Genomic DNA, 24808 nt, shown 5'->3' on the forward strand with positions numbered 1-24808 from the left:
AACAATGACCAACAGCTAACGATTCGTGTGTCGCTTCACATCGAAACAAAAGAGAGAAAAAAAGAGAAAGAGATTAGCGTAAAACGAAGGATCATTTGAACAGTCATATTTACCTTCACGGTTTTCAGAAAATTGAATAATCCCGGACAAATTAGCGTTTATTGGTAAAACGCGGTGACGGCTATTACATCGCTTAAGTAGAATCCTCTCGGTTAAAGGGAAATTTGGGAAAGTGCCATCGAAAAGGATGAGCTTTTAATCAATGCGCCAGCGGGAATGCAACGCTCTTTCGGCTTAACAGCAAGTGCATTCGCGTTGCTCTGTTTGTGCAACAGGTGACTGTCGCCCCATGAATAAAACTATCAATAAAATTTCCACTAACGAGTCATTGACGTTTCTCTGTTGCCTTTTTCCCCCCTTCTTCCCATCCCTTTGCCTGTTATCCTCGATATTCACCGTTCATTAACACCCATTTAGTATCTTCTGCCGATTTTTCTTTTATCGATTGGCCGTCGTGAAATGATTTCTGTTGATACTTGCACGAGGAAGATGGAATGAAAGCAAAATCGAGTCAGAATGAGATAGTCGGCGAGTACTGCCACGGTTGACTTAGTCCATGAATTATTTTGTCGATGGAAACGTCTCTCCACCGGTCGAACCGATCGAACTTTCCACCCTCTTCCACCCGTTGACTCGATGAGTTGATTTTATTGCGGCTAGCCGATTATTGTTGGAAACTGATACGGTGACCGTCTTTATCAATATACACTGTGATTTGTTTCTTCGTTGGAATGATTTTTTGCTAGATGGACAAGCGACGAGTAAATGGTAGACTCTTATTGCGTAAAATTGTATAGCGTTGCGTCGATACAAACGCAGATCGTAGACTTCTGCTGTAAAAATGTTTCTTCGTAAGCTTTTCATTATTTATATTAATTGTAAACTTTTGTTGCACAGATTCCTTGTAATATGACACGTGTAATATAAGCAATCTACGATATCCAGAATTTACAAATTTAGGTTTAACCAACTGAATTTACTGACGAATCTTGCGTTCGTTTCCAAACTGTACGTTATTGTTAACTTGTTAGCTTGTAAAATATAACAAGACGAGATCAGAGATATTAAATGGAGAGGATTTTGAAAGGAATAATCTTGGCCTCCTATAATCCTTTCTTTCCTTCGGCTAGGTTTTTCACGAATGATCAGAGAAATGGACACAGCGTATGCTCGAAGCTGACTCGATTTCACTTCTGAACGTTGTTTTCATTTGGAAATTTGCAAGCAGCCGGTGTCTCTGTTTCGTAACGAGAAAAAGTATAGGACGGGAAAAGGCACAGAGGGGAAAAAATACAGGATCGACAGCCGCGGGCAGAGGCGGGTGTATTTTTTCTGAAAACACCGCCGCCACCTTGTCTCGCCATCGTCGTTCGTGAAAAGAATGGAAAAACAATATTTTGACGTTTCGTGCCCCCAAGTTTTCCATCCCCTTATCATATTCCAGCCGTCTCTCGATGCACTTTTTCTACCTCTCGTCTTTTTCGTTGCCATCCTTTATCCATTTTCTCGCTTTAATATGGAAAAATAAACAATTACCTCGGGATTTTAACGATCAGTCAGATAATCGTGGAAAATTCAATATTTTTCGTATTATTAGTATCCAGTCACTTTCCCATGATAGCTAAAATATCATGAACGTTGTTAAATGAATTATTTTCCAGCTAAATTACTAAATCACAGTCCATGACTATTACAAACGTGTGAAAATGTTTCACTTTTCCAATAACCGGATCATAAATGGCAAGCTAATTTTGACTGCTCATATCGATGTCAGAGAAGACATTTCTCTGAAAACAGTTTCCTTCTATCGAAGAAAATTCCTAACACTCGTAACGAGACAAATGACGCAACCTGTATGCCACTGAAAATCTCTGTATTGTATTTGGAAAATAAAAATTTGCTAAATATCTGTCGAAACAGCGAGGCCATGAAATATAAATTGCTATAGTATGAAGCCAAAGACAGAAAACGCAAATTGATATAGAACATCTTACTAATTATTAAATTAATCAAATCTACTGTTACGCGCAATTTAGAAAAAAAAAGGAAACAAAAATAAAAAATATATCGTAAGTCTTGAAAATTTCTATTATCTCGAATTCGATGACCGGTGATTACCCGATGAAAGCTTCCAAAAGTAATGTTAATCACAAACCAGCAAACTTTCCATAAGTTTCCAAAAAGTTGCAATAAAATGTTGCCCTCCCTCGATTACTATAATACAAGAAGATCGTGTCGCACTATTTTTCCTGTTGGTTGAATTACACCTCGGTGAGTTTCGGCGCGCCATCCCCTTTAACAATGTTTTCGAGCCGGTCCGCTTTAAGGATGGGCCTTTATTTAGGCTGCCGGTGCGGGGGTGGCGAAGTACAGTTGCGTCTGTACACCTCCACGATTCTCTCCCGGGCTATTTCACCCCTTCAACCCCTCCCCCGTACTACTGCTCTTTAGCCAGGGATAACTACCTCACCGTCTGTGCGCCTTGCAGGGTGTCGGTGGACGAGGAGCGGGGCCAGGTTATCGATTAAAAAATGTCTGCCCTTCAAGACGGCCTAGGTCACGACCTGTCCGTCACTCGCACACTGTCAAACACCCATACGCGGTCTGTCGTTCGAATACGTTTGATTTTCGGGCTGATTCCTCGATACGGTCTTCCTACGCCATCTCAGCCATAAACTCGATTCCATGAATTCTATTACACTTTTATTTGAACATAAGTCGTGCTTATGTTTTTACAGGTTTGTCGTATCTCGTCGATCTTTCATTTGCAATTTTTTATCGTTCTCGCGATGGGATAAAACATCGAAGGGTATCGGTAAATTCGTAGTTGCAGCGAACGTAGCTTTCGGCTGGTTTCTCGATACTTAGGCTCTTCTCACGGTTTACGTTCGGAATTACCTTGGAATTCGGGTCTCGAATCGCGACGAACTTCCATTCGACGCCAAGTCCCGGGACTGTAGATTTTCAAAACGCTAGCGTATTTTCAACGTTGGTAAATTTCCAATCTCCACGGTGGAATTTCTAAAGTTATAAGTAATTAGGTAATTACTAATAAAATAGGACGATGGTAATTACGATTATGATAATAGCACTGGGCATGGTTTGTCGATATAATCCTCTTACGTTCCGAGATCAGCTGCATTTCACAAATTATATTAAATTTTTCTTTCCGCTAAAGCGAGCATATTAAAACACAATAACTGCGTCATATTTTTCGTATAATTCCTTCGTTTCGCTATGTTTAATTTACGAACAAATTTCCAATAGAATTTACGATAGAATTTCCATTTCAACAACTATCTATTTATATAATTACAGCAGATTACCGATCATGAAGCTAAGAACTTCTCGAACATCCGCGGAATCTTAGATAGAAGAGGCGAGTTTCTTGCGATGCAATCGAACACGTACGCGAAAACTTTCCCCACGGGTTAGCCGCGTTTAAATCGTCTCCACTTTAAAGCTCGCACCTGTCTCACCGAATCTACTAAAAATTAAACGCGTTCAAAGTTTACTCGCCAATTACACTCGCCGCCTTCGACGATTATTCTCCCGACGAAACCCACAAGCTGACCAACGGTCTCCTTCCACGGATTGATACCTTCCCTCGATTAAAACTGCCGAAGAGGCAAGTAGCTCTCGTCCATCCCCCAAAGTATAACGGTAAACGTTTCGAGCTCCACCAACAAGGGAACTCTTCAAATCGAGTTTCGCTCTTGCAAGCCTTGCCAGCTACAAATTTCAAGGCATCCGGAAGTATCATCGTGCCCATCGCGAAAGGAACTTACGAATGAATTATTTCTAGTTGGTGTGGTCGCTCTCCGTATAATTCCGATGATTTATTATTATAAAACCAATTATAATTATAAATCGCACGATAAGGAGATCCTTGTCGATCTTTCGATTTTAATATCGCTTTATAATCAAATACGAGGATTTTAATAACAAGATTTTAATAATTAAAAACGAGCACGATCTGGTAGGCTCAGTGATATATGTATTTGAAAAAGTAGCCGATAAGTTGATTATGTTATTTATCATTTGTTTTAGAGAAGATTATTAAGAGAAGCAACATTTCAATGTTTTTATTATTCGTATTTATCGAGCTCGTGGACTAGGAATATATGGAGCAATTTTTAAGCAGATGAATTTTTGCGAATGGAGTAGTTGTGTATTTTTTATATTAATTCCAGCAGTTGTGCTGCGCGGTAAGGAATATTAAATTCGAAAAACACTCGATTTCGCAACAAACCACGTAAATAATTAGCCATCGTTGCTCGACCTTTACCAAACATGGCAGCGCATACAACTCGGATGCCAGGCTGTTTTTCAACTTCGACAAAATGGATTCAGGTGAAACGTATCCGATTCTCTTTCCCGAATACTCAACTATAAAACAGAGAAAACGCCACCGAAATCCGTTTAGTAATTTTTACGTGATGCGAGTGTTAAACGGAGACAAAAATTCCAAAAATTAGTCTCTTGGATTCCATAGCTTACGAGCTCTTTCTAGATCACTGTTTCATTTCTTCTTATTATTATCCGATTCGCACACACAACTCTTCTATCGTTTTATTCTACCTAAATAGATCACAAAGAGGAATTTTTTTTTTTTTTAATCGTTGGCGGGTATATTTTTGCATTTTCCGCGTTCAAACTGAGTCTATGTTCGCGTATAAATTTTACATTCTGGGCTTTCGAAAAACTCTGAGCTGCCGATTAAAATATTTACTACGTGATAGGATCAATTTTTGAGTCAAACGTTTAATAGATGTTTTCAGAAGAAATTAAAATTCGCCTCGAATTCGCTCCGGCCATAACCAAAACCGGATAAAATTTCAAAAAGCAATTTTCCTACCGCGGGCTTAACTGAATTTTTCACCTGCTGAATTTTAAAAAAAAGTTTACATTTTAATAAGCTTGTGGCTGAATTTTGATTAAGCTTGATTCATAGTATAAAAAAAAAAAAAAAAAAAAATTGGGAATTTGATCCATCTGACTCTTCTGATATCTTCGATTAATTTCAACCCTCGCTTATCATCCGCAAGAGTCGTCGAAGGAGTACGAAAGGATCGCGCAAGAAGTGCCGTGCGTAAGTGCGTGGGTGGTTTTGCGACAGGTCAGGAGCAAGGGGGTGGCCGATGGTGGATCGAAAATAGGGAAGGAGGAGAGACAGAGGGGGTGGAGAAGGGGTTTCGGTGGTGGGGCGCGTGCAGAGGGGCGGTAAGATCGGACGAGACAGACGAAGATGGAGGATAATCGATAGACATGGCTAGACGCCGCCCCAGACAACCTTTTACCTTAGCTTAAGGACACCCCAACTCTTCAACAATTTACCTTGCACGCCTGGGATGCATATTTACCCCGCGAAATCCGGGCCACTGCTACCCCTGCTTCTCACCCTCGTCGATCCTCCGGTCCGATTTTTCAAACGAATCATCGTTCAATGTGAAAACGAACTTCCCTTTTTTTATTATTATTTATTATTTAAAAATTAGGAAGTTTATTGGAACACTTTTGTTTTTGATAATTAGGAATTTCTTCTAAAGAGCGGTAACGAAGAATCTTCATTTTTGGTTGGAGGTTTTTAAGGGTAGATTTATTAGATTATTTTCTATCTCTGGGAAAAATATACTATGTGTAGCCAGTGTGTTATATATATACGTAATACTAAGACTTTTTTGGAAGGCCAAGTTATCAAAATCAATAAAAGATATTTAGTTCTTTTTCCTCTTTTCTTCTTCTTTTTTTTTTTTTTTTTTTTTTTTGATAGGAAAATTCGATCGTTGAGATTATCTATAGCCATAAACGTTTGTACACATTCAGAAATATTTATTAATCATTGATCTCATCAACGCTAAAGAAACATCAATCACACGCATGTACATGCGCCAGTATGTTTCTAGAAGCTAGAAATCTACTTGCCAAAGACACGAGAATCGATGGCTGGAGAAAGAGTTTTGTAATTCCGTGTTCCAGCAGAGGAGGTGTAGAATATCGCGCTTCTGTTTGAGAAATAATCACACCGTGAGGGGCGTTAATTTCGTTATCCTGGTTAATTGACTTGCTCTGCACTGTCTTGAACAGACTCGTTCAACGAGATACGCTTTTAAGAGGATTAAGGCACGCTTCCTTCGAGTCTCTGAATTTAAACTTTCATTGTTCCCTGCGAACGAATCTGCTGAGAATTAAACGCATCGTGTAATAATCGATCTTGGATCGGAATTCTTAAGCGAAATGATTTAATCGGGCTCCGAGAGAGCTCGCCCGTTTCCAGACTTCTCAACCAGATCGATCTTATCGAGGAATTCAAGTTCGTCTTATCAGAAGGGTAATCGACTAAGCCGATTAATATGAATCACGAGGATCGAGATTTCTGGCTTACGGTGTTGCAATAAGGAGACGGTTTATTGAGACACAAGGCTGAGAGATCCCGAGAAGCAATCCACTTTACCGTGTATCCTCGATTCAAAACATGGGATTCCATCGATCGACTTCCGCGCACGTTTCCGAACCCCTTGTTTCTCCTCAGCCGGGACTTAATTTTATAAATTGAAAGCATCGTCCGTGCTAACTCCTATTCTCTCCAAATGCCTCGAATTTTCCCATAAAGTGCATGAGATCGGAATTTTTCAATTGATCATTCGTCAGTGCGCCATTCAGGTCTTCTCGGCTTCGAGAAATTTCAGCAATTTTCATTTTTATTTTGTTGCATATCTTTGCCAAATTGTTAAAATCTTCTCGAGCGTAACTTGGAGAAATTTTGCGAAAAAGATGGCAAAGACTGTGAAATCTCGTATAAGCTGATCGTACGTACGTTCGATGCTTTAAGTCGCTGGTAGAACAGCACCGAAAGAATTTCAGCGCACGGCCCTTTGTTTTCAGAAAATGAAGGAGTCTTTTATACATTTTTCTGACATCGATACATTTTGATTTTTAAATATCCAAGTTTCGCAATTTCTTTTGATAAAATTTTGATTATTCTTGCTTGCTAATGGCACTTCTGTATATTTCTACGGCTGGAGATTGTAATAAAAACGTTGAAAACACGAGAAACTAGTGCGCCAAGAACGTAATCTCTCGATTAATTTGTCGGAAGCGAGGGGCCATGCGCTCGAATTCTTTTGGAGCCGTTTTACCATCAACGTAAAGCATCGAACGCGCGTACAGCCAACTCGTTGCAGATTTTGCAGTTCTTGTCATCTCCTTGTTAGGACACGTTCATTCTTATTTTTCAAGGTGTTTGTGAATATGAAAAGTTGCAAGTAGAACACGCACCCGCGCATTTACCGTTTTGTTATCAAAATCTCCTTATCGTCCCTAACTTGAACACAAATTTCACAGTATTTCTTTTTATTCTTTCCTCAAGTGATTTTTATTTTTACTTTTGTGTAATACAGACACATTGAAAATTTCGATTCTTCGTATGATTGGAGTATTCTGGAACAATGATTGAATTATCGAGGAACGTTGACATGGATCAATCGGGTCTTTGAATTGGACTTTCAGCGATGGCAAATGGCGACAACGAGGGTCGCGTAATTTTCTCGTGCAATCTGAAACGCAGGAGAGCTCGTTGGAAAAATGGCCAAGAACTTAAACACGGAAAACAATGTCGTTAGCTCGTTCAAAGACACTTGCAGCCACCTTTTTATCTCGATGACGTACATTCTAATCTAATAGTCCGTTTGATTGATCGAAAGTAGACTCGCGTGTAATTTAGTGGACTTTGATTACATCTTACAGGCCATAGTCGCTTTTTATCCGTCCGGCGATCGCTTTTTATCCCACTATTTTCCTTTTTTCTTTTTTTCTTCTCCTCTTTGGTTCGAGTATGTGGCGCGCATTGCGATTCTAGTCTCATCGTGTTTTGTTTACGTCTCGTCAACATAATCGACTATTCATTGGATTACACTTATTAAATTATTGATATTTAAAGTGGAATATTGAAGGTAGTGGTAGATGCTAATATTAAGTAGGTAAGTATATTTGATCGTGTGGTTAGAAAAAAATAAAAAGCGTATACTATACAGCGGCTAAAAAGCTATACGCTACGATTTATCGCGTTTATTTATTCAAGTGTGAAACGTTGGAGGCGAACGATGAATCCGTGTTTCACCCGGTTGAAACGAATAATATAATTACACGAATTTAGTAATAAAGAAAATCATTGTGGCGTGATAATGTCGGCGATGTAAATAAAATACGAGTTATTTGCAACTGCAGCTTCGCGATATCTTTTTTTCCTCTCTTTCTTTCGTTTCATTATTTCCGATCCGACACGTATTTGCAATTCAAGATGGCCGGAATGCTCAGCCCCTATGGTTGCCGGCAGAGAGATTCGTACGGCGCGATAAAAAAAAAAAAAAAAAGAAAAAAAGAAAAAGAAGAGAGAAATAATAAAAGGGGCCCTCTCTCGACAACGACCAATCGTAGCCCCGCTTGATCATATCGTACAGCTTAATTTATTATTTTATGCGTCGCGCACGTGTGTTACGTGCACACGCAACCATCGTGTGCATCTTAAAGCTTCGTCTGAAAAAAAACGGTACACCATATTCGTATTGAAAACTATATCTATATATATATATTTTTTTTTTCTTTGTTAGTCTTATCGCTATTGGAATACGTTTTTACTTCTTGTGGAATTTGCGAAATATTTTTTTGAACATGTAATTTGCGGAAACGTTCATCTTGTTGGATTATTCGCAGGAAATAGATGAGCAATTTCACTGTTTTAAAAACTATAGAAAATATTTTTTCAGCTGTATTGCCTTAAGAGAAGATTTATTTACTCGATTATTCGCAAAAAGTATAGTACTACGTTGTTATTCAGAAGTTGATACTTCTCAGTGTTAGCATCAAGTGGGTCATATTTTTATTTTATATAGAATTCGCGTAAATATCTTTCGAAATATTTAATCAACTCAAGGGAACCTCGATGGTAAAAATGTGATACCGAAGCATCGTTTTACTCGTTGCAAAATTTACGAGATATTCTCTTCCTGGATATTTCTTCGATTTGGAAAAAGATTAATTTTTCTTTGGGGCTATAATTTTTATAAAATTTTCGCAATCAAATAAATCGAAGAAGCGATTGGTCTCTGAGAACCGCAGATCCGCGAGGGCGAAGATGAACGGGGAAAAGGGGAAAAAATAACGCAGGCGTTTTTCGTGTGGTAAAATGGGGGTAGAACGGGGTGTACGGTAACCAATGAGGTCGAACTGGGCCAGCGAAGAAAAATCTTCGAAGGAGAAAGGGTTGCAAGAAAGGCTGGAAAAGCTCATTCGATGCTTTCACATTTGTTCAATCATCGCGGCAATTCTTATCAACGTATGCAGCTTCGTTTCAAATTTCTTCTTTCTCTTAAATTTATCTCTATTTACACGCGCCTATTATTTCGTGAATTTCACGCATTCCGTTGATCGATCGTAATTTCTTATCGTTCACTTTTCCTTCGTAAGCTCCTAAAACTCGCTGATATTTCAACTTCGAAAGCATTCGTCCTCTAAAAACACTCTTTTATTCTTGAGAATTACAAACTCGTTAGAAATGAATTAATATTAATTTATTAAAGAGGAATGTCGAAGAAATCTGTGATGGAACAATTTTACAGTGTACGTAATTCCATAATTTTGCTAGGGGTTGGCTAATTAAAAAATAACCGAGTTTCAAAAATTCTATAGCGGAGGAATTGTAAAGCGAGATAACGTCGCTGGAGATGGACTCGTTAAAAAATAGCAAAATGAAAAATCCTACCTAGGAATTTACACTCTGACAATTTCAAATATTCGGTTTGGCTTAATAAAAAAGAACGACAGCGTACGACATTTCAAAAATTACGAAATATAATGGACAAATTTTGCAGTAGGGTAGTTTCGTTTAAACTCGACTCGCTAAAATTGTTGTAAACGTTTCTACGAATTAACAAAAGTTCATCGATGTCCGGTGAACATTCAGCGCACACCACCGACGAAACTTATCGTCTAAGTAAGAAACTAAACGTTTCAAGGAAAAAAAAGCACGTAAGACAAACGCAGAATGTCTTGGTCGTACGCAAAAGGGTGGAAGGTGGATACACAAACGCGCGTTGAGTTTGTGTGGAGGTGCAGAGGGGTGGAAAAACCTACCCCAACGAGGTTGGAGGATGCGCTTGCGATGGGTGGGCAAAAGGGAGAAATAAGAAAAGCCGGAGCCACGGAGGAGACGACGTCGTCGTCGACGACGACGGGGTATCTGGGTCGAGACTCGTCGACGCCGACGTGCTGGCGCCAGGCGTCCTTTCCCCCGGCTTTTTTTCGGCAACGAAGCGCTGAGAAAAACGTCGGCAGAGGCAAAAGTACTGCCGCGAGATGCTCGTTGTTTCGCGGTTTTCTACCTTTTTCCATCGCCAACGAATTTCACCCCCGCCTAAGAGGGTTGGAAAGATGATAAGTCAAATTGTTGTTCGATGGAGACCGCGATTCGACGAATGGATTCCACGTTGTTGGCTACCGAGCAAACTCCACCTGATTTCGAATGCTTTCGTTCCTTTTATCGTTCCCGACACTTTGCGGCAAAATATTTCCACGAATAAATTAGCCTTACGCACTTTGAGAAACGCTTAGAGGATTCGTAATGGAAGACTTCGCGTCTTCGTAGTTAACGGGTGAGATAGTTAATACGCAGATGAAATTGATTCTTCGTATTTTTATTGCCCTCGCGCATGTTGCAAAATTTTCCAAAGAATAGGCAAAATCGTGCGATCGCGTGGAAGTTAAGGGACCAGGCAGTTGATATTTGGAAGAAACGAGGATTGCAGGTCAATTGCTCCGAGTAATAATTCTACGTGCTAAGGTGCAATTCATATGTATGAATGATACGTCTCGTGAGTAAATACTTGAGCAGATAAACGATAAGAGAGTCTCTAGTTCACGGTGCTCATAGTTAACTTGAGTACAGACGATATGTAATATACAGGACATACATGTAACGTATATCATGAACACAAATATATAAACAAGTACCAGTGACACAAATATATAACGAGAGAAGATCAAATTGGAATGTCTGCGCGAATAAACGATTAAAAAATCCACTGAAACAAATGAAAGAACTTTGAACAACGATTCACCGCTTTCCACTGATTTTTCCATTAAGAAAAAGACGACATTGGATCGTTACCTAAAAGAAGAGGATAGCTCTCGAGGGAAGTTTGAAAAGAATCTCCGTACCCGGACGACTTTACTTCCCCTTACGCTTGCTGTACTTGAAAAGTCTCGTCGTTCTAAACAGTTGAGCAGCGCGCAGATTTAATTTCTTTAAAGGGGGATGAGGGTGCACGGTGGAGGATGTAGAATCGCGACCATAAAACCAACGTGGAAGGCTGTTGGCTTGGCCTTTGCACGAAAGTTAGAAGTTAGTTACACGGGGGTGGCCACCCCTCATCTGCATATCCGCGTCCTGCCGCCTCCGTGGAAGCTGGACCACCCCTGCCACCCCGTCGTCTCCCTTTCCAACCCCTCCGAGCTGTAACCAACGTGCCGCCGCCACAAGCTGCTCAACAAGTGGTTCTTCAGTTTAGCGGCCGACTTAGCGCTTCTTTAATTTTCACCTTACACCCCGACATCGTCATACACCCCGCCATCCCTTTCCGTTAACCTTGGATTTTGCGTCTTATCAGCAGACTGCTCGCTCCTCCCGAGAATCTACGTGGCTTCTTGCCAGCGATCAGACCAAGATTATCGTTATACCTCGTGTTCCTCACCTTCTTTGTGGCTGTTGAAATATTTTTCGCTCGTTCCTCGAGGATTTGATGAAGAACCAGAACGTACAAGGATAATTAAGTTGCTTTAGATTTGCTTGGAGCTTGGTGGTGTTGCGCCTGCGTTTGAAAATGTTTGGTTAATTCATTCAGATCTCTCTCACCTGGTTTGTATTATCTTTTCTTTTTGGTTTTTAGCATTCTAAGGAGAAGGAGATTCAAAGCAACTTCCTTTTATATTCTCTCCCACGCTATTTCTTCTTTTATCCGAATTTCACAGTTTGACGAGGTTTAGAGGTTTATTTATGGTGCAATGGATAAACTAGTTGTTGTTACACGATAATGTTACATTTACGCGACGGTCAGATATTATTTTACCGTTTAGAATTTTTATTGTGAACCACTTTATACATATTAACATTGAACAGAACCAGACAACCTCAAACAGGTTTCTCTTCTTATTTCCCAGTTTCTCTGACAAAGAACCATTCTCCGAGTTTCGGTCAGTCGCCGTTCTCATGATCGAGATCCTGTGACATTCTCGAAAAGTGTCTGATGCTCGCTTAGCAAGGAAATAAGTGTCAAATTAAATTTACAAATTCCTACCTAACACCGCTAATCTGAACGTTCGCTTGGGAAACGCGCGATCATCTCCACACACAGGAAACACCGACTTCTCGTGCAACAACGGTAAACCTACTACCCTCGGCCGCGACGAGGAAACAAGTTCTCGTGTTCTCCGGTTCTCGATACGGGTAATCGTAAACCAAACTCCGAGGAAGCATTCCGAGAAACTCCTCTTCCGTTCCACCCAGAAAAACCAAAACACAAATAATCAGTGGCAGCGGCGAAAGGGGCGAGATAAGAAAAGAAGGGAGAAATAAAGAATAGAAGAGAAAGAAATGAAAAAAAACGGCCGCGTAACCCACAGACGGATGAAAAGGCGCACAGGTCGTGGCTCCCATCATCCTGCTACTTAGGCGAGAACCGAAAAGACAGAAAGAAAGGGGTGGAATCCGGGAGTGTGAAGGTATTCTGCATGTGAATGGCACAATGGTAATTTGGGGATGCACCGTTAGAGGATATTAGAGGTAGCAGGCGACTACTGTCTCGCCCCGTTTCCCCAGCCCCGATTCCCGTTGCACTTTTATGCAACCACGTGAAACAGCATCTCCGGAACGTCGCCGGAGTCACGTCCTTCCTGGCCACTTCTTTTCCATGTGTGTACGTGTTCTTCGCGTCCACGTGTCTCTTTGTGTACATATGTATACTCGCGCGTATATGTGAATTCTCGTGTGGTTTCTACCGCGTGTGTGTCTCTGTGTGTATTCGAAGCAACCTCAAAAGCTGATACCACTCGAGAGGAACTACGGTATTACCTGTCCATGTGACCCATCTGTTATTTGCGAGACTCGTTCCCCTTGCGGAAGAATGGGCCGTGGGTTAGCGTACGGTACATATATTATAATCTGGCCAGCCTCGTCTGAATGTTTCGTACCGATTGACAATAATATAACAAGTGGGGGATTTCGCGGTGGATACGATGGCCATTGATCGCCGAGGGTTGTTAAGCGAAACAGAGGATTCTTGTTCGTGGGGAGAAAGTGGATAAGGAGGGTGGCTCGTGATGCCGAAGTTGGCGAAGAATCTTGATGCTCGCGTAGCTTGGGACTTTGGCCTCATTATCATTTGATCGGTGCATGGGAGCGATTGATTTAATTGTTGAAAAATGAAACGATCGATATTAATCAAGTTGATCAGGCTTCTTACTGTGTGATACAGTTAGCGTGGATTCTGCATTGTAGTACACCGATGGTCTACAGGTCGTAAATTATACGTTTGTTATTTCAATTAAACGGTATATGATATATATATAGGATATATTCTTTGTCAAAGAAATTAGTGAAAGATGTTCTTCTGTCGAAATTGGTAAAATAGAAGGTATAAGGAAACGTCAAATTGGATGTTGAAAAGATCGTCACGGGGATGTTCGACCCTCTCAACTGCAAGGTACCAGGAGAATTTTCAATTCGCTGGAAAAGAGCCGCAGAACGGAAACGCATCCGTTCCGAGTTCGTCTCGCAACGATGCCATTTATCACTTAAATCGCGCTCCAAGAGAAACGATGATTTCCGTCTCGCTAGGCGTATTACTTTTACATTCGGGACGAGCACGGGGTCCCAGGCTCCATTATCGGAGGCCATCGCTTAAACTGCGTCTCGTTACCGCCTCCGATAAACCATCCCCGGGCAAACAAACAAACAAACAATCGTCTCGAACCGCGAGCAAAGAACCCGCCGGGTTCGATCACCGTCGCGAAAACTAGAACGAACTGTTCTGGAAAGAGTTGTTCCCTCTGCTCGCCAGAGAATAAACTCTTCTTCCGTATATTTCGGAACACCTCGTTTCTTACCTCCTTCGAACACCACTAATACTTGATCAATTTGAAGTTAATAAGTCAGCTAGACGAGTATATAAAACCATTGGCTGAAAACGACGTTAGAATTCAGTTTCCAGGAAATCGAATGCGACAGAATGATTTAAGTATATAATAGAAGAAGCGAACGACTCCGGCAGGATATTCGGAAACGGTTACGCTGAATAGAGGAATGTCCTTTTTCGAATTTCTGTCGGGAAGCGAGTCGTAAAGCGTAATTGAAAGGAGACGGGAATTAAAGGAGCGACGGATCAAAGGGATGAGAGCGGCGGCAATCGAATTCCATCGTGACACAGATACTTTATTAGAGCGAAACAAAAGAATCGGACTGAAGCGCGCGCGTCGTCTGCCTGCATCGCTTCGGAGGGTTAATTTATGTACGGAATGTAGCGGTCTTTCGAACTGGTGGCCATGTTGGTTTCGACGTGCCCGTCAAGGTATTCCCCCCGTCGCATCACGCGAGAGCCCCTTTCTCGATCTTCCACCCCCAAGCCCCACTTTTCTTGCCTCCGCGCCGCGCCGCGAAGGAACACACGTGAGAAGCTATCGCACACACGAACGCGAGATACGATGTGTGTTGCTGCGAGCCGGTCGCCAGGGCGCATGCTGCACTGCGCACAACCCCTACTCAGCATCCCCCATCCCACCTACTACAGCCAGAACTACCCTCCAGTTTCTGCACCCCGCTGCAACCCCTTTGGCTGTTCGTGCAGCCCGCCATGCAACCCCCCTAGGAGGCGACTCTTATTATTTCCATTTTTCCAATTCGGTCTGGGGGGCGGGAAACGTGCAACACCCTCCCCTCTGTTCTCTCTACACCCCGCCAGCCCAGTTTTCTACCACCCACGAGGGTTTCTCGCTTGCTCTGGCCGTTTCTCTTTTCCACCCTTACGTCTTCTCTCTCTCTCTCTCTCTCTGTCTCTTTCTCTCTCTCTCTCTCTCCCCAGGTGGCTAGCCAAAGGAAAAATATCTATATTTATCTGTTTCTTCGCGGGATATATGCCTGCCCCTCCGCCCCTCGCGGCCCCTCGCCTCGCCTCGCGCTATTCGGTCGGTTTCTTTTTCTTTCTTTTCCACTCCACCTCCACCTTGGAGTTTCTCGGTCTCTCCCACCCCTTTCTCGGTCTCTCGTTACCTTTCCGTCTCTCCGCCGTATTCGTGCTCCCTCTCGCTCCCGCGCTTTCTTTCTTTCTTTCGGCCTTCTCCTTACCTCCACCCAACCACCCTCCTTCCTACGGCGCGCGTTGTGGCGGGAGAGACAGATACCGTCGGTGTGAGCGAGCCCGATAGACAACGGAAAGGAGAACGGAGGCGAGTGGTTGGAAAGAGAGAGGAGAAAAAGGAAGCAAAAGACGGAGGGTACCACGACGACGACGACGACGTCGACGACGACGCCGGCGGCCGCGGCGAAGCGTGCGCGCCTTTCCTTGGCCGGCGGCGCGACAAGGAAACCCGAAGGAATAGAAAAGGATGGGGCGAGCGGTAGAAAGCGGAGCAACAGAGAAAAAGCGGCGGAGAGAGAAGGAACGGCGAGCTTCCGCTTCCTTATGCTCCGCCGCGGACTGCATCAACCAGTCGCACGGTCGCGCTCACATAAGAAACTGGGATTCGAGAGGCAACCCCCTACTCGCGAGCCGCGACGCGGTTTCCGTGAGCGGAAGAGATTCGGTACCCGGGGAATGTCCGTGCTCGCGTGACGCAATCGCGACTACACCGACCGCGAAAATTTCGTTTCGACGTGACATCGTCGTCAGCCGCCTTGGGACTTCGGGAAGGCCAGTTAATTGACTCGACGACGCTCGATTCGCGACTAAGCAGCCGCGTACCCCCACCATCGCCTGATCACCGGCCACGAGTGCGTCCGATCGAGTACGAAAACGCTCGAGCCGGCCATCCGGCCCGTCGGATCGGGTCCCGTCGCCTTCGTCCGGCCGTTCCCGTCGGTTTTGGGCCCGCGCTCGACGAATCGCGTGTCTCGAACCCCCCACTGCTCCGCTGGACATGAAGAAGGGAGGCCATCGGGCCTCCTGGACGACTCTTGCAGCCGTCAACGAACCAGAAAACATGCCCCGCGCTGAGAAACCAACGATCTCCATGGATGCCTAAGGATGTTCCTCGACGCAACCAGAAGCGGAGGATGTTCCTCTATCCGTTTCCTCTTCCTCTTCTCTCTCTACTTCTTCTCCTTCTCACCGCGCTACCTCTTCTTCTACCTGGTGACGGACGAGCCCGACCAGGCGGAGGAGGATCTCCATGGGAAGAAGCGTCGAGGGTGAAATCGTCTTAATGACGGGGTGCGGGATGCTCGATGACGCTGTTGCACACCGACGTGGAGGGAAACAGAGGGAAGAAAGGCAGAGGAAAGGAGAAGAACGAGAGAAGAAGAGCGTGTGAGAATACGAGAGGGCCAGAGGGGCAGAAACGATCAACCAAAGTTCCTATTTTTCACGTGTTTTATGCGAATATCGCTTAACAAAGTAGGACATAAGAAGAGAAGAAGAAGAAGAAGAAAAAGAAGAAGGGAGATTAACGCGTTTCTCTCTCGGATTGTCCGTATCCGGGATTCGCCTGATTAAAGTGGGCAGAAGCGCGGAGGGTGAAACGTGGGACACGCGCGAACACGCACGCCGGAAACCTCGTGTCCGCGGCACCAGGGACACCCTCCCGCGCTAATTAGCCAGCCAATTAGAAAGACCGCGGCCATGCGTAATGAGCTGCGCGCGCAAAAGTTCCTAAACGCCACGATACAATGTTTTTTCATGCGGATGCCTCGTCTCGCCGGCCTGCTTGCGTTACAGGCGACCACTGATAATATTGATAAGACGTAATATACGCTAAGCCGTAGAGAATAAAGTAGTAAAACAAAGGAAAAAGAGCAAAAAAACAATTTAGCGAAAGTTAACGCGACAAGCAAGAAGAGCTGCGGGATATCGGGACCGAGTTTACGTCTTCGCGGTGAAAAATCGAAGAAGTCGCTGGTTTATAAACGACGATGCTGTTTACGAAGAGTATGAATCGAGCGGAATGTGAATTTTCAAAAAGGACGATCGTCCTGGGAGAAGGGAAATCGTGTCTCGCAGCGTCCAGATTCGTCAGGCAATAAGAAAACACGTACGAATTTAAAGAAAAAAAAGAGAAAAAAAAAGAGAAAAACAGAATATCTGGGTGGCTGTGCCGAAACGGACAGAGTGTAATTTAATCCGCGAAGTTCCAGCGAATCGATCGAGTCCCGATCGCCCATCGAAGCAGCCGTTTTCTCCAAATTTCTTCCCTTCCTTCTCCTCTTTTCTTTTTTTTTAAACCAAAGGAATCGTCGTTTTGAACGTAACCGAGCTGCCACGTGGCCGCTCCCCTTGAAGCAATCCTCGAACCGCGACGGTGGTGTCCTGTCGACGGTGTTTTTAACCTCTCTGAGCGAAACGATTCTCGCGCTACGATTAATAAATATATACCTAGAAAATTAAGCGAAGAAGAGCAAATCTATATATATATATATATACATCTATATTATATATACACACTTGGAAAAGCGTATTTAATTATATATTCCTATACACATGCAAGGAGCACATGTACAGGTATTTTAATAAGCTCGCGTATAACTAGCCTCGGTATAAGTGTTCCGATAAAAAAGTACTAGCGAGGGAAGCACAAAAGGTAAAGCTCGACGCTTAGAAGGAAAAAGAAAAAAAAAATTTCGCCGGATTTGTTCCCTCGCCTTCCGGTTTCCGGCCAAAGAACAACGCAAATTTTTGCAACAACAAGATTGGTATTTTTTATGTAACGCGACACAGCAACTGCGGTGGAACGATATAGTAGAGTACGAGGTTAAAGGAGTATAATAAAATGTCGACGATGAGTGTCGTGTCGAATTCGTCGGTCGAGGTCGACTCGGATTCCTCGAACGACGTATCCAGCAAAGACGATGGACCCGCCGAGCAAAAGTTCATCCTGCGTAACGAGCTGTACAACAGCCTGCTGGCAAGCGCCCTCGGCAAGACGGTGCTCAACAGGCACCTGAACTTCAAGGAGCAGGGGATTAATTTTAATCTGGCCAATTTAAAGGATAACCTGAACGCGCTTGGCGCCCTTAAGGAGCTGAAGGATCTCAAGGGTTTGACCGTGAGCAGCGTGCCGGCTTTCCCAAGAAACCTTGCTCTGCATAGGGAGGACCACGACGAGGTCAGACTATGTTCCCCACCATTCATTCCCTGTATCTTTTTTCTAATTGCTTTTCGTTCGTTCCTGGTCATCGATGGATTTTTCCTTCGTTTCTCGTCGTCGATGGATTTTTTTTCGTTAAATCGTAATCGACTGATAAATGGGGAATGACATATTGCTATGGAAAGTGAAGAAAGTAGTGCTGTTGGAATTTTGGCTTGCATAATAAGGAATGCTGATCGCATTGATTTGTAGTGTAATAGGGCCGCAATCTTAGAGCCAGGTGTATAATTCTTTTTATCGTTTACGCATCTAAAGATCTGTACTTTCGGTTCTGTAATCGAATACTCGGTGGAAATTCGGATTGGCGGGAGATAGAGAACTATAAGATTGAAGGGTACTGAGAAAAATGCTTGCTATAAAAAATATTATTCGTCGTTTTCCATTCTTGACACGAAAGATGTGTAAATAATTTTCAGGTACCTGCATTTTTATTTCCAAATAATTTCACGTACGATGGACATATACGTATTTAGTATCAGAAACTGTGCATCAAATATCCTGAAAGGTTTAACAAAGATGCGTAGAATTTTATAATTCAATAGGCGAGTAAAATTTTTTCAGAGGATTGAAGACTTTAAGCATCAAATGTTTTCAGTGTTCTTCTTATTGTAAATTATAATTATCGGAAATACCATCGTGACACTCTGTTCGGTTCGTAACACACGATAGCACTCCGTAGAAAGTAGAAAAGTTTCGCAGTAAACAGCCGCCTCTCTCTCCAGCCATTCCGAACTTACGGCATCAAGATCAATAATCCCCGAAAGATTCCACGTCTTCACTGACCTACCCTTTTTCTCGCGATTCGAGCAACCCCTAAGAGTGGAAGAAAACAAATTCACAAATTCTTCCGCGAGGAAGGATAAGACCCAAGTACAAAGTACCCACCGAGCAAACAAATCAATTGCCAGCGAAGAAACTAAGAAATTTTCAAACGAACTTTGCCTTTAAAAAACAAAGAAAAAATAAATTAAAAAAAAGCGAGGAAAAATACGTCGACGCAACCTCGAAGAAATTATCCAGCGTGCTCCACTTTTGAGAAACAGACGAATTTGGGGGTGTAGTTTACGAGGAATCGGCAGACGCTTGACGCATAAGTCTTTGGTCGGAAAGTTAGCGAATACTTAGGTTTGGATACCAGTTTCCGTGTAATGGACGCGGAAAACAAAGCGGTTGTAGATGCAACTCGAAGAGATTTCGCTGTTCGAGAAAATCCTGTTTGCTTGACAATTACTTTTTGTTCCTCCATCGAATCGAGACTTCGACTTCTCAACTAAGTACTTTGTCACTTTCTGTTCACATTCTCTTTTTACCTTCTCTCCTTGGTTTCACCATTCTTTCTTCTTTGTGTTTCCTAAAAGCCTCGATTAAATCGCTATTTTGAATTTCGTGATATTCTTATTAGTCAAACAGTATTGGTAATTTTATTGGCATAAGTACGGCTGCAAAACTACTCTGCCTTACACTTAGAATGACTTAGAGTACATTCCTAGTTGATTTAATTAATTCGTAGTTAATTAGAAAATGGCGATATATTTTTACGTACATTTTTCTTCTCGGAGTTAATTTTTATTTATTCGTCCATGACCAAATATCGAAATCCACGTTCAGAATGTTAACCTTACCATTTGTCTTGGCTCTGTTAAATCCTTCTCGTCCACGAAATAAAGATTCCGTTATTGCCCCTCCTCTGCGTTGTTTTAACTCGCGCAATCATAGGATTATATCACCGCAGACGTCTGCAATTATATTCCTTGCGTATAAACAAGCTAAATGCGGGGGAAATCGGCGGTGAGACAGCGGCTTTCTTAGCGGGTGGAAATTTTTCCGCGGCTTAATTCATTAGCTTGTACGACCACAGCCCTCCGTGTCGGCTTCCTGTTGCTTCCTTTTGCTCCTGGCCGAGTTATCGCCGTGTGGCAACTTTTCTTGGCACGTTCGCGGTTTTGGCTCGGCTTGCTTGATTCCGCGACAACTCTTGACCCAAATCCATGACGCACTTTTCCCCCAGTTTGTTTTTTCCATCTCTTCCGTTCTTTTTTTTTTTTTCTTTTTTCTACTCGCCCGAACGACGCCGAAACGTCTCAGTGAAAAATTCACCCCAATTACGCTCTTGTTCCACGAACGGTTTTTCAATCTTTTCGTTGTTTTTATGGTCGATAAAAATTACATCTCTGCACAGAAACTGCTAAAAATAACGCCAAGCGAATGCTGCAGGGAATCCCTGGCCGCAAATTTTTCCAGCAATCTTACGTCGTATGCGGGAATAACGTGAGATTTTGACGTAAAGCTGTTAATTGGATAATTACACTGCGAATATTTATGCGAATCTAAATCTTTACGACGTTCACGACCGAGCAAATGGAATTTACTTGAATAGAATTTTGCAAAAATATACGAAAGTAGAATGTAACGTGTGGTGAATTAAACAGTTAGGTGAATTATCGTATCGCATTTGCGTAATTGCGATCCCCTTTCGGTAGAATCGAACAGTCGATGTTTCGTCGAATATGGGGAAGGAAGAGGAGAGAAGCACAGGGACACAGAGGAGCACAAGTCGGTTGGAGAACGTGTAATTAACTGCGAGGCAATAATGAAACGCATCATCCCCCTTGGTCGGAGAAATAACAACCCTTCTGGGGCCCCGTAGCGATGATCCTTTGAGAAACTAGCAATCCGCTCTGCGATTTCTAACGAGCTTTCTCACGATCCGTGTTAGACGATCAATTAACAAATCTGCCCTCGTTAATTACTAGCTCGGTCGTTCGACCGAGCGCCGAGGGTTGAATAAAGAATTTCGTTGAAAGGAAGTTCATTGATACGAGAATTCATTGAGATATTAATAAAAGACAGTCATTCTACTTTATCCTGCCTATGGTTTAATACCTTTTAACAATTTCGATGCTACGGAAACGCATACACGTAATTTTTAAACAAATTGATAGAATAATTCGATTGCATTTTAAACGTTGATATTTATCGAACTCTAACGCTTAGTTTCAACAACGTTAAGGTTAATACATTGGACGTAGCAGTATATCGCGAATACTATTTTCGCTTGTTTCCATTTCCGCAAGGATGAACGCCGCAGTTGCTGCGTTCGACGACGTATCGATTCGCCATCATCTGACATTTCTTCGTCCGCCTCATAGCCATGAATTTCTCATTGCGAACAGTCGATGGCTACGATCGTTGCGCAATTATGCACAGCCGAATTCCCGTGCACGATTTATTCTCCAACATCTACTCCTTCGATTCAACCGACTCTCACCGCAATGAATGGATTTCTTCGTTCCTCGCAGCGTCGATTATCCGCTGTCATCCGCCCTTCTGCGAATTATTTTTGGTTCATGATTTACAGATTTATTTAATATCCCGCGGGGAAACATCGAGGAAGAAACATCTGACGATTTAATTCCTCCGAAAATAACAATTGAAATATCGTAGATTCTATTTCATAATTTATTCACCGTCATTTTACAAAATTAACTTTACTCTACGTATTTTACTTCTTTCCCCTTTCTCCTTTTATCGTACAATTGCTATACGATCTGATGGTTCTTTGATCCGATCACGATCTCATAGAACAGCGATATTGTCGCCAATAAATATTTTTTAATGTGGAAATTTCATGTTTTCAAGTCGCATTACGTCATGAGGATCTTAACCTTTCAGATTAATTAAGTGGTGTACTCGCATACTCAAATTAATTCGTATAGTCGTTGTTGAACATAAACGTGTCAGGAAAGTAGGAAAGTTTGATCGTTTTAATTGATAAAAAAGCTGATTCCGTTACATTTTAACGCTCATAGCGTTGAAGCGCTCTTTGTCCCCGATATCAGCAAGATCTTAATCTTTGATCGCAAATAAAATGTATATACGTACATCGTAAGAAGAAGTTTGTCGGGGTAGCAGGATCTCGGTTTAGCCCGTTCAGGTGTCCGGGCGTCACGCTCGCTGATTTATCGATCAATTTATTAATGGGTCAGCTCTTCTCGTGCGTTCGATCATGAATATCCGATGAAGCGGCTCGGACAGACGAGCGAGCCTCATAATTACTGTGATTAATGCTCGGGATCGGGATTAATTGCCTGGCCGGGCTCATTCTCGAAAATTGTTGGTTCGCGGAAAAATCGGCTAACCGGTCTGCGCATCTTTTTTTATCTCTTCCTTTACCAATCTTCCTTTCTTCCGCTAATTCTTTTCCTCTTAACGAGAGTCACGGCTACGATCGCCACGATCGATACCACGGTCGAGTGATTTTTGTGCAAATTCATATTTTTCGGAATACGATTAAAATAGAAAATTGTTTCATCCAACTGTAATCACAGGTGTCATAGAAATCGCTATACTTTGGACATCTTGTACATTTCTTCGTATCACGTGCATCGCGTGCAATTTTCCACTTGCCATAAATCGATGAGAATCCGCAGTCTGTTGTTCGTTATCAGCGCTTTCTTCGACTGTTGACCGCAAAATATCAACGAAACGTTGGAAACTGTGGCGGCTTACTCCGAGCCTTGCAACACTTTTCAAGGCCATTCGCAACCACGTTCGACAATGTCAACCGTTTGCGGTCAGCAAGTTATTCCAGTGACATTACCAACTAGCCGAGGCGATAAACGTTTAAAGATAAATTATAAGCGTCGCTACTGTGACGATTTCCGACCACAGAGCGCTAATTATATATCTTTTTTTGCTATCTAAAAATCTAAACCAGTCACGCAACAAGTAGAAGGAAATCTCGCCCCGGCTTGCAGGAAGAGGAACGTTTAATCCGCTGGATCGATCGATCTCCAATTAACCTGGTTGCTTTTCTACCTTGCAGAAAGCCTCTTTCGCGTGGTCCGAGGGCGGCGAGGAAGGTGGCGGGGGCGGAGGAGGCGGCGGAGGTGGAGGCGGAGGCGGTGGTGGAGGTACAACCGGCACCGGTACCGGAAGCACGGGCCCAACCGCCGCCGGAGGCGGTGGATTGGCCCATTGGGTCAGCGTGATGGCGGAACACATCCACAATCCACACTCAGCTACTGGCGTGGGCGGTGTCCATCATCAGCAACAGTCACCCCCTCAGCCACCCTATCCATGGAACAACGGCCTCTCCGGTGATGTGAGTAGCTAGATTTTAATTCGACGAAATTTTCCATCGACGAATTACGATCTTTTTGTCCCGGTGGCGGCCAAAAGAAAGATTTTAATAGTAGAAGAAAAATAAGAAGGTGTTGTAATTTTACAAAATGTATATTATCATTCGTATAATCTGAAGAAAGCAACGAGCATGTAGCATACATAAAGAATATGTGATATATAATCGTACGTGATACGGTAGGCGAATATTTAGTACGAGAAAACTGCTGGACAGAGATTTTACTTCGCATCGGGACGCAAGTATCAATTAAGTTAATTTTCTTTTGTCCGCCACTGTTCTGTATGCGAGTTTACACTTGAATAAATTTTTGCGTCGTTATTTTCACGTCACGCGAGACGATGTCCGAGAACCGTGTAATGTTAGTACGTACAGAGATCTCCGGGAAGATCGAAGAACTATATGGTTGACAGTGTTAATTAGTAGAAATTAAACAGTGCGGTATCGTGGACAAGCCGAGAATGATAATTGGCAGAAACGTGATAGGGATGTACGTGTAGCTGCTTAGGAGATAGGCTTTCGGAGGTGAAGATTACTCTGCTGTTAATTAGCAGCGAATTAATAAGGAATTAGGGAGTTTAGAAACTTTCTTTGGAGATTTATTGAACATATTGTTCTAATACATATACTTTACAAAACTCTTTTCGTAATATTTTCCACCATAATCGTCGATGATGTTCCGATGTTGAAAATAATAATTGTTAGAAATACAACGATAGTGAAATACTTATAGCGAATGTTCTGCAGCGAAAGTTGCTCTCCCATTGATCGTGTTTCTCAGAAACCATACGGATAAATTGCTTAAATATAATTGCTTAATTAATTAAATATAAGATGTAATTTTATAAAATTATAAAATTTACCTTAGAATATGGTAACCATTTATAGTATACGTTGTGTACAAATAAATCCATGGAGATAATTGTTCGCGCGTTCTTTAAAATATTAAACACCAATTATGAACGACGTATCAGTTGGAAAAATGTTTCACGCAGTATTTTAGGAATTTTGAAAGGTCTGTCGCGATCTCTGGTCGGAAAGATTGTATAAACTCCGCGGTTCTCACGATTCCGTCGACCATGCTCGACTTTGCACGCTAATTCCGCGTAATCTGCGCTTTAAATCTCAGAAATTTCCTGCTGATCTCTCTCTGTCGTTGAATTAACAGTCGTCGAAGTCAGACGCGTCTCGCGGAGCTGCAGC

At 42.6% G+C, this 24808-nt stretch overlaps 1 protein-coding gene across 3 annotated transcripts in view; it reads left to right on the forward strand.

Annotated features, from left to right (window-relative positions):
* The window catches only part of LOC126922904 (zinc finger protein rotund-like), a 249980-nt gene that overhangs the window by 57014 nt on the left and 168158 nt on the right, over nucleotides 1-24808 (forward strand). For 2 of the 3 annotated variants that reach the window (XM_050735842.1, XM_050735843.1), the window contains exons 1-2: nucleotides 15810-18423; nucleotides 23291-23569. In XM_050735842.1, coding sequence (XP_050591799.1) covers nucleotides 18088-18423; nucleotides 23291-23569 — 615 coding nt within the window. In that variant the 5' untranslated portion in view covers nucleotides 15810-18087. Of the gene's footprint in view, nucleotides 1-15809; nucleotides 18424-23290; nucleotides 23570-24808 lie in introns of those variants that run through there. The other variant, XM_050735844.1, reaches the window with a different exon arrangement.

This window comes from Bombus affinis, chromosome 13 (genome assembly GCF_024516045.1).
Source record: "Bombus affinis isolate iyBomAffi1 chromosome 13, iyBomAffi1.2, whole genome shotgun sequence".
NCBI lineage: Eukaryota > Metazoa > Arthropoda > Insecta > Hymenoptera > Apidae > Bombus > Bombus affinis.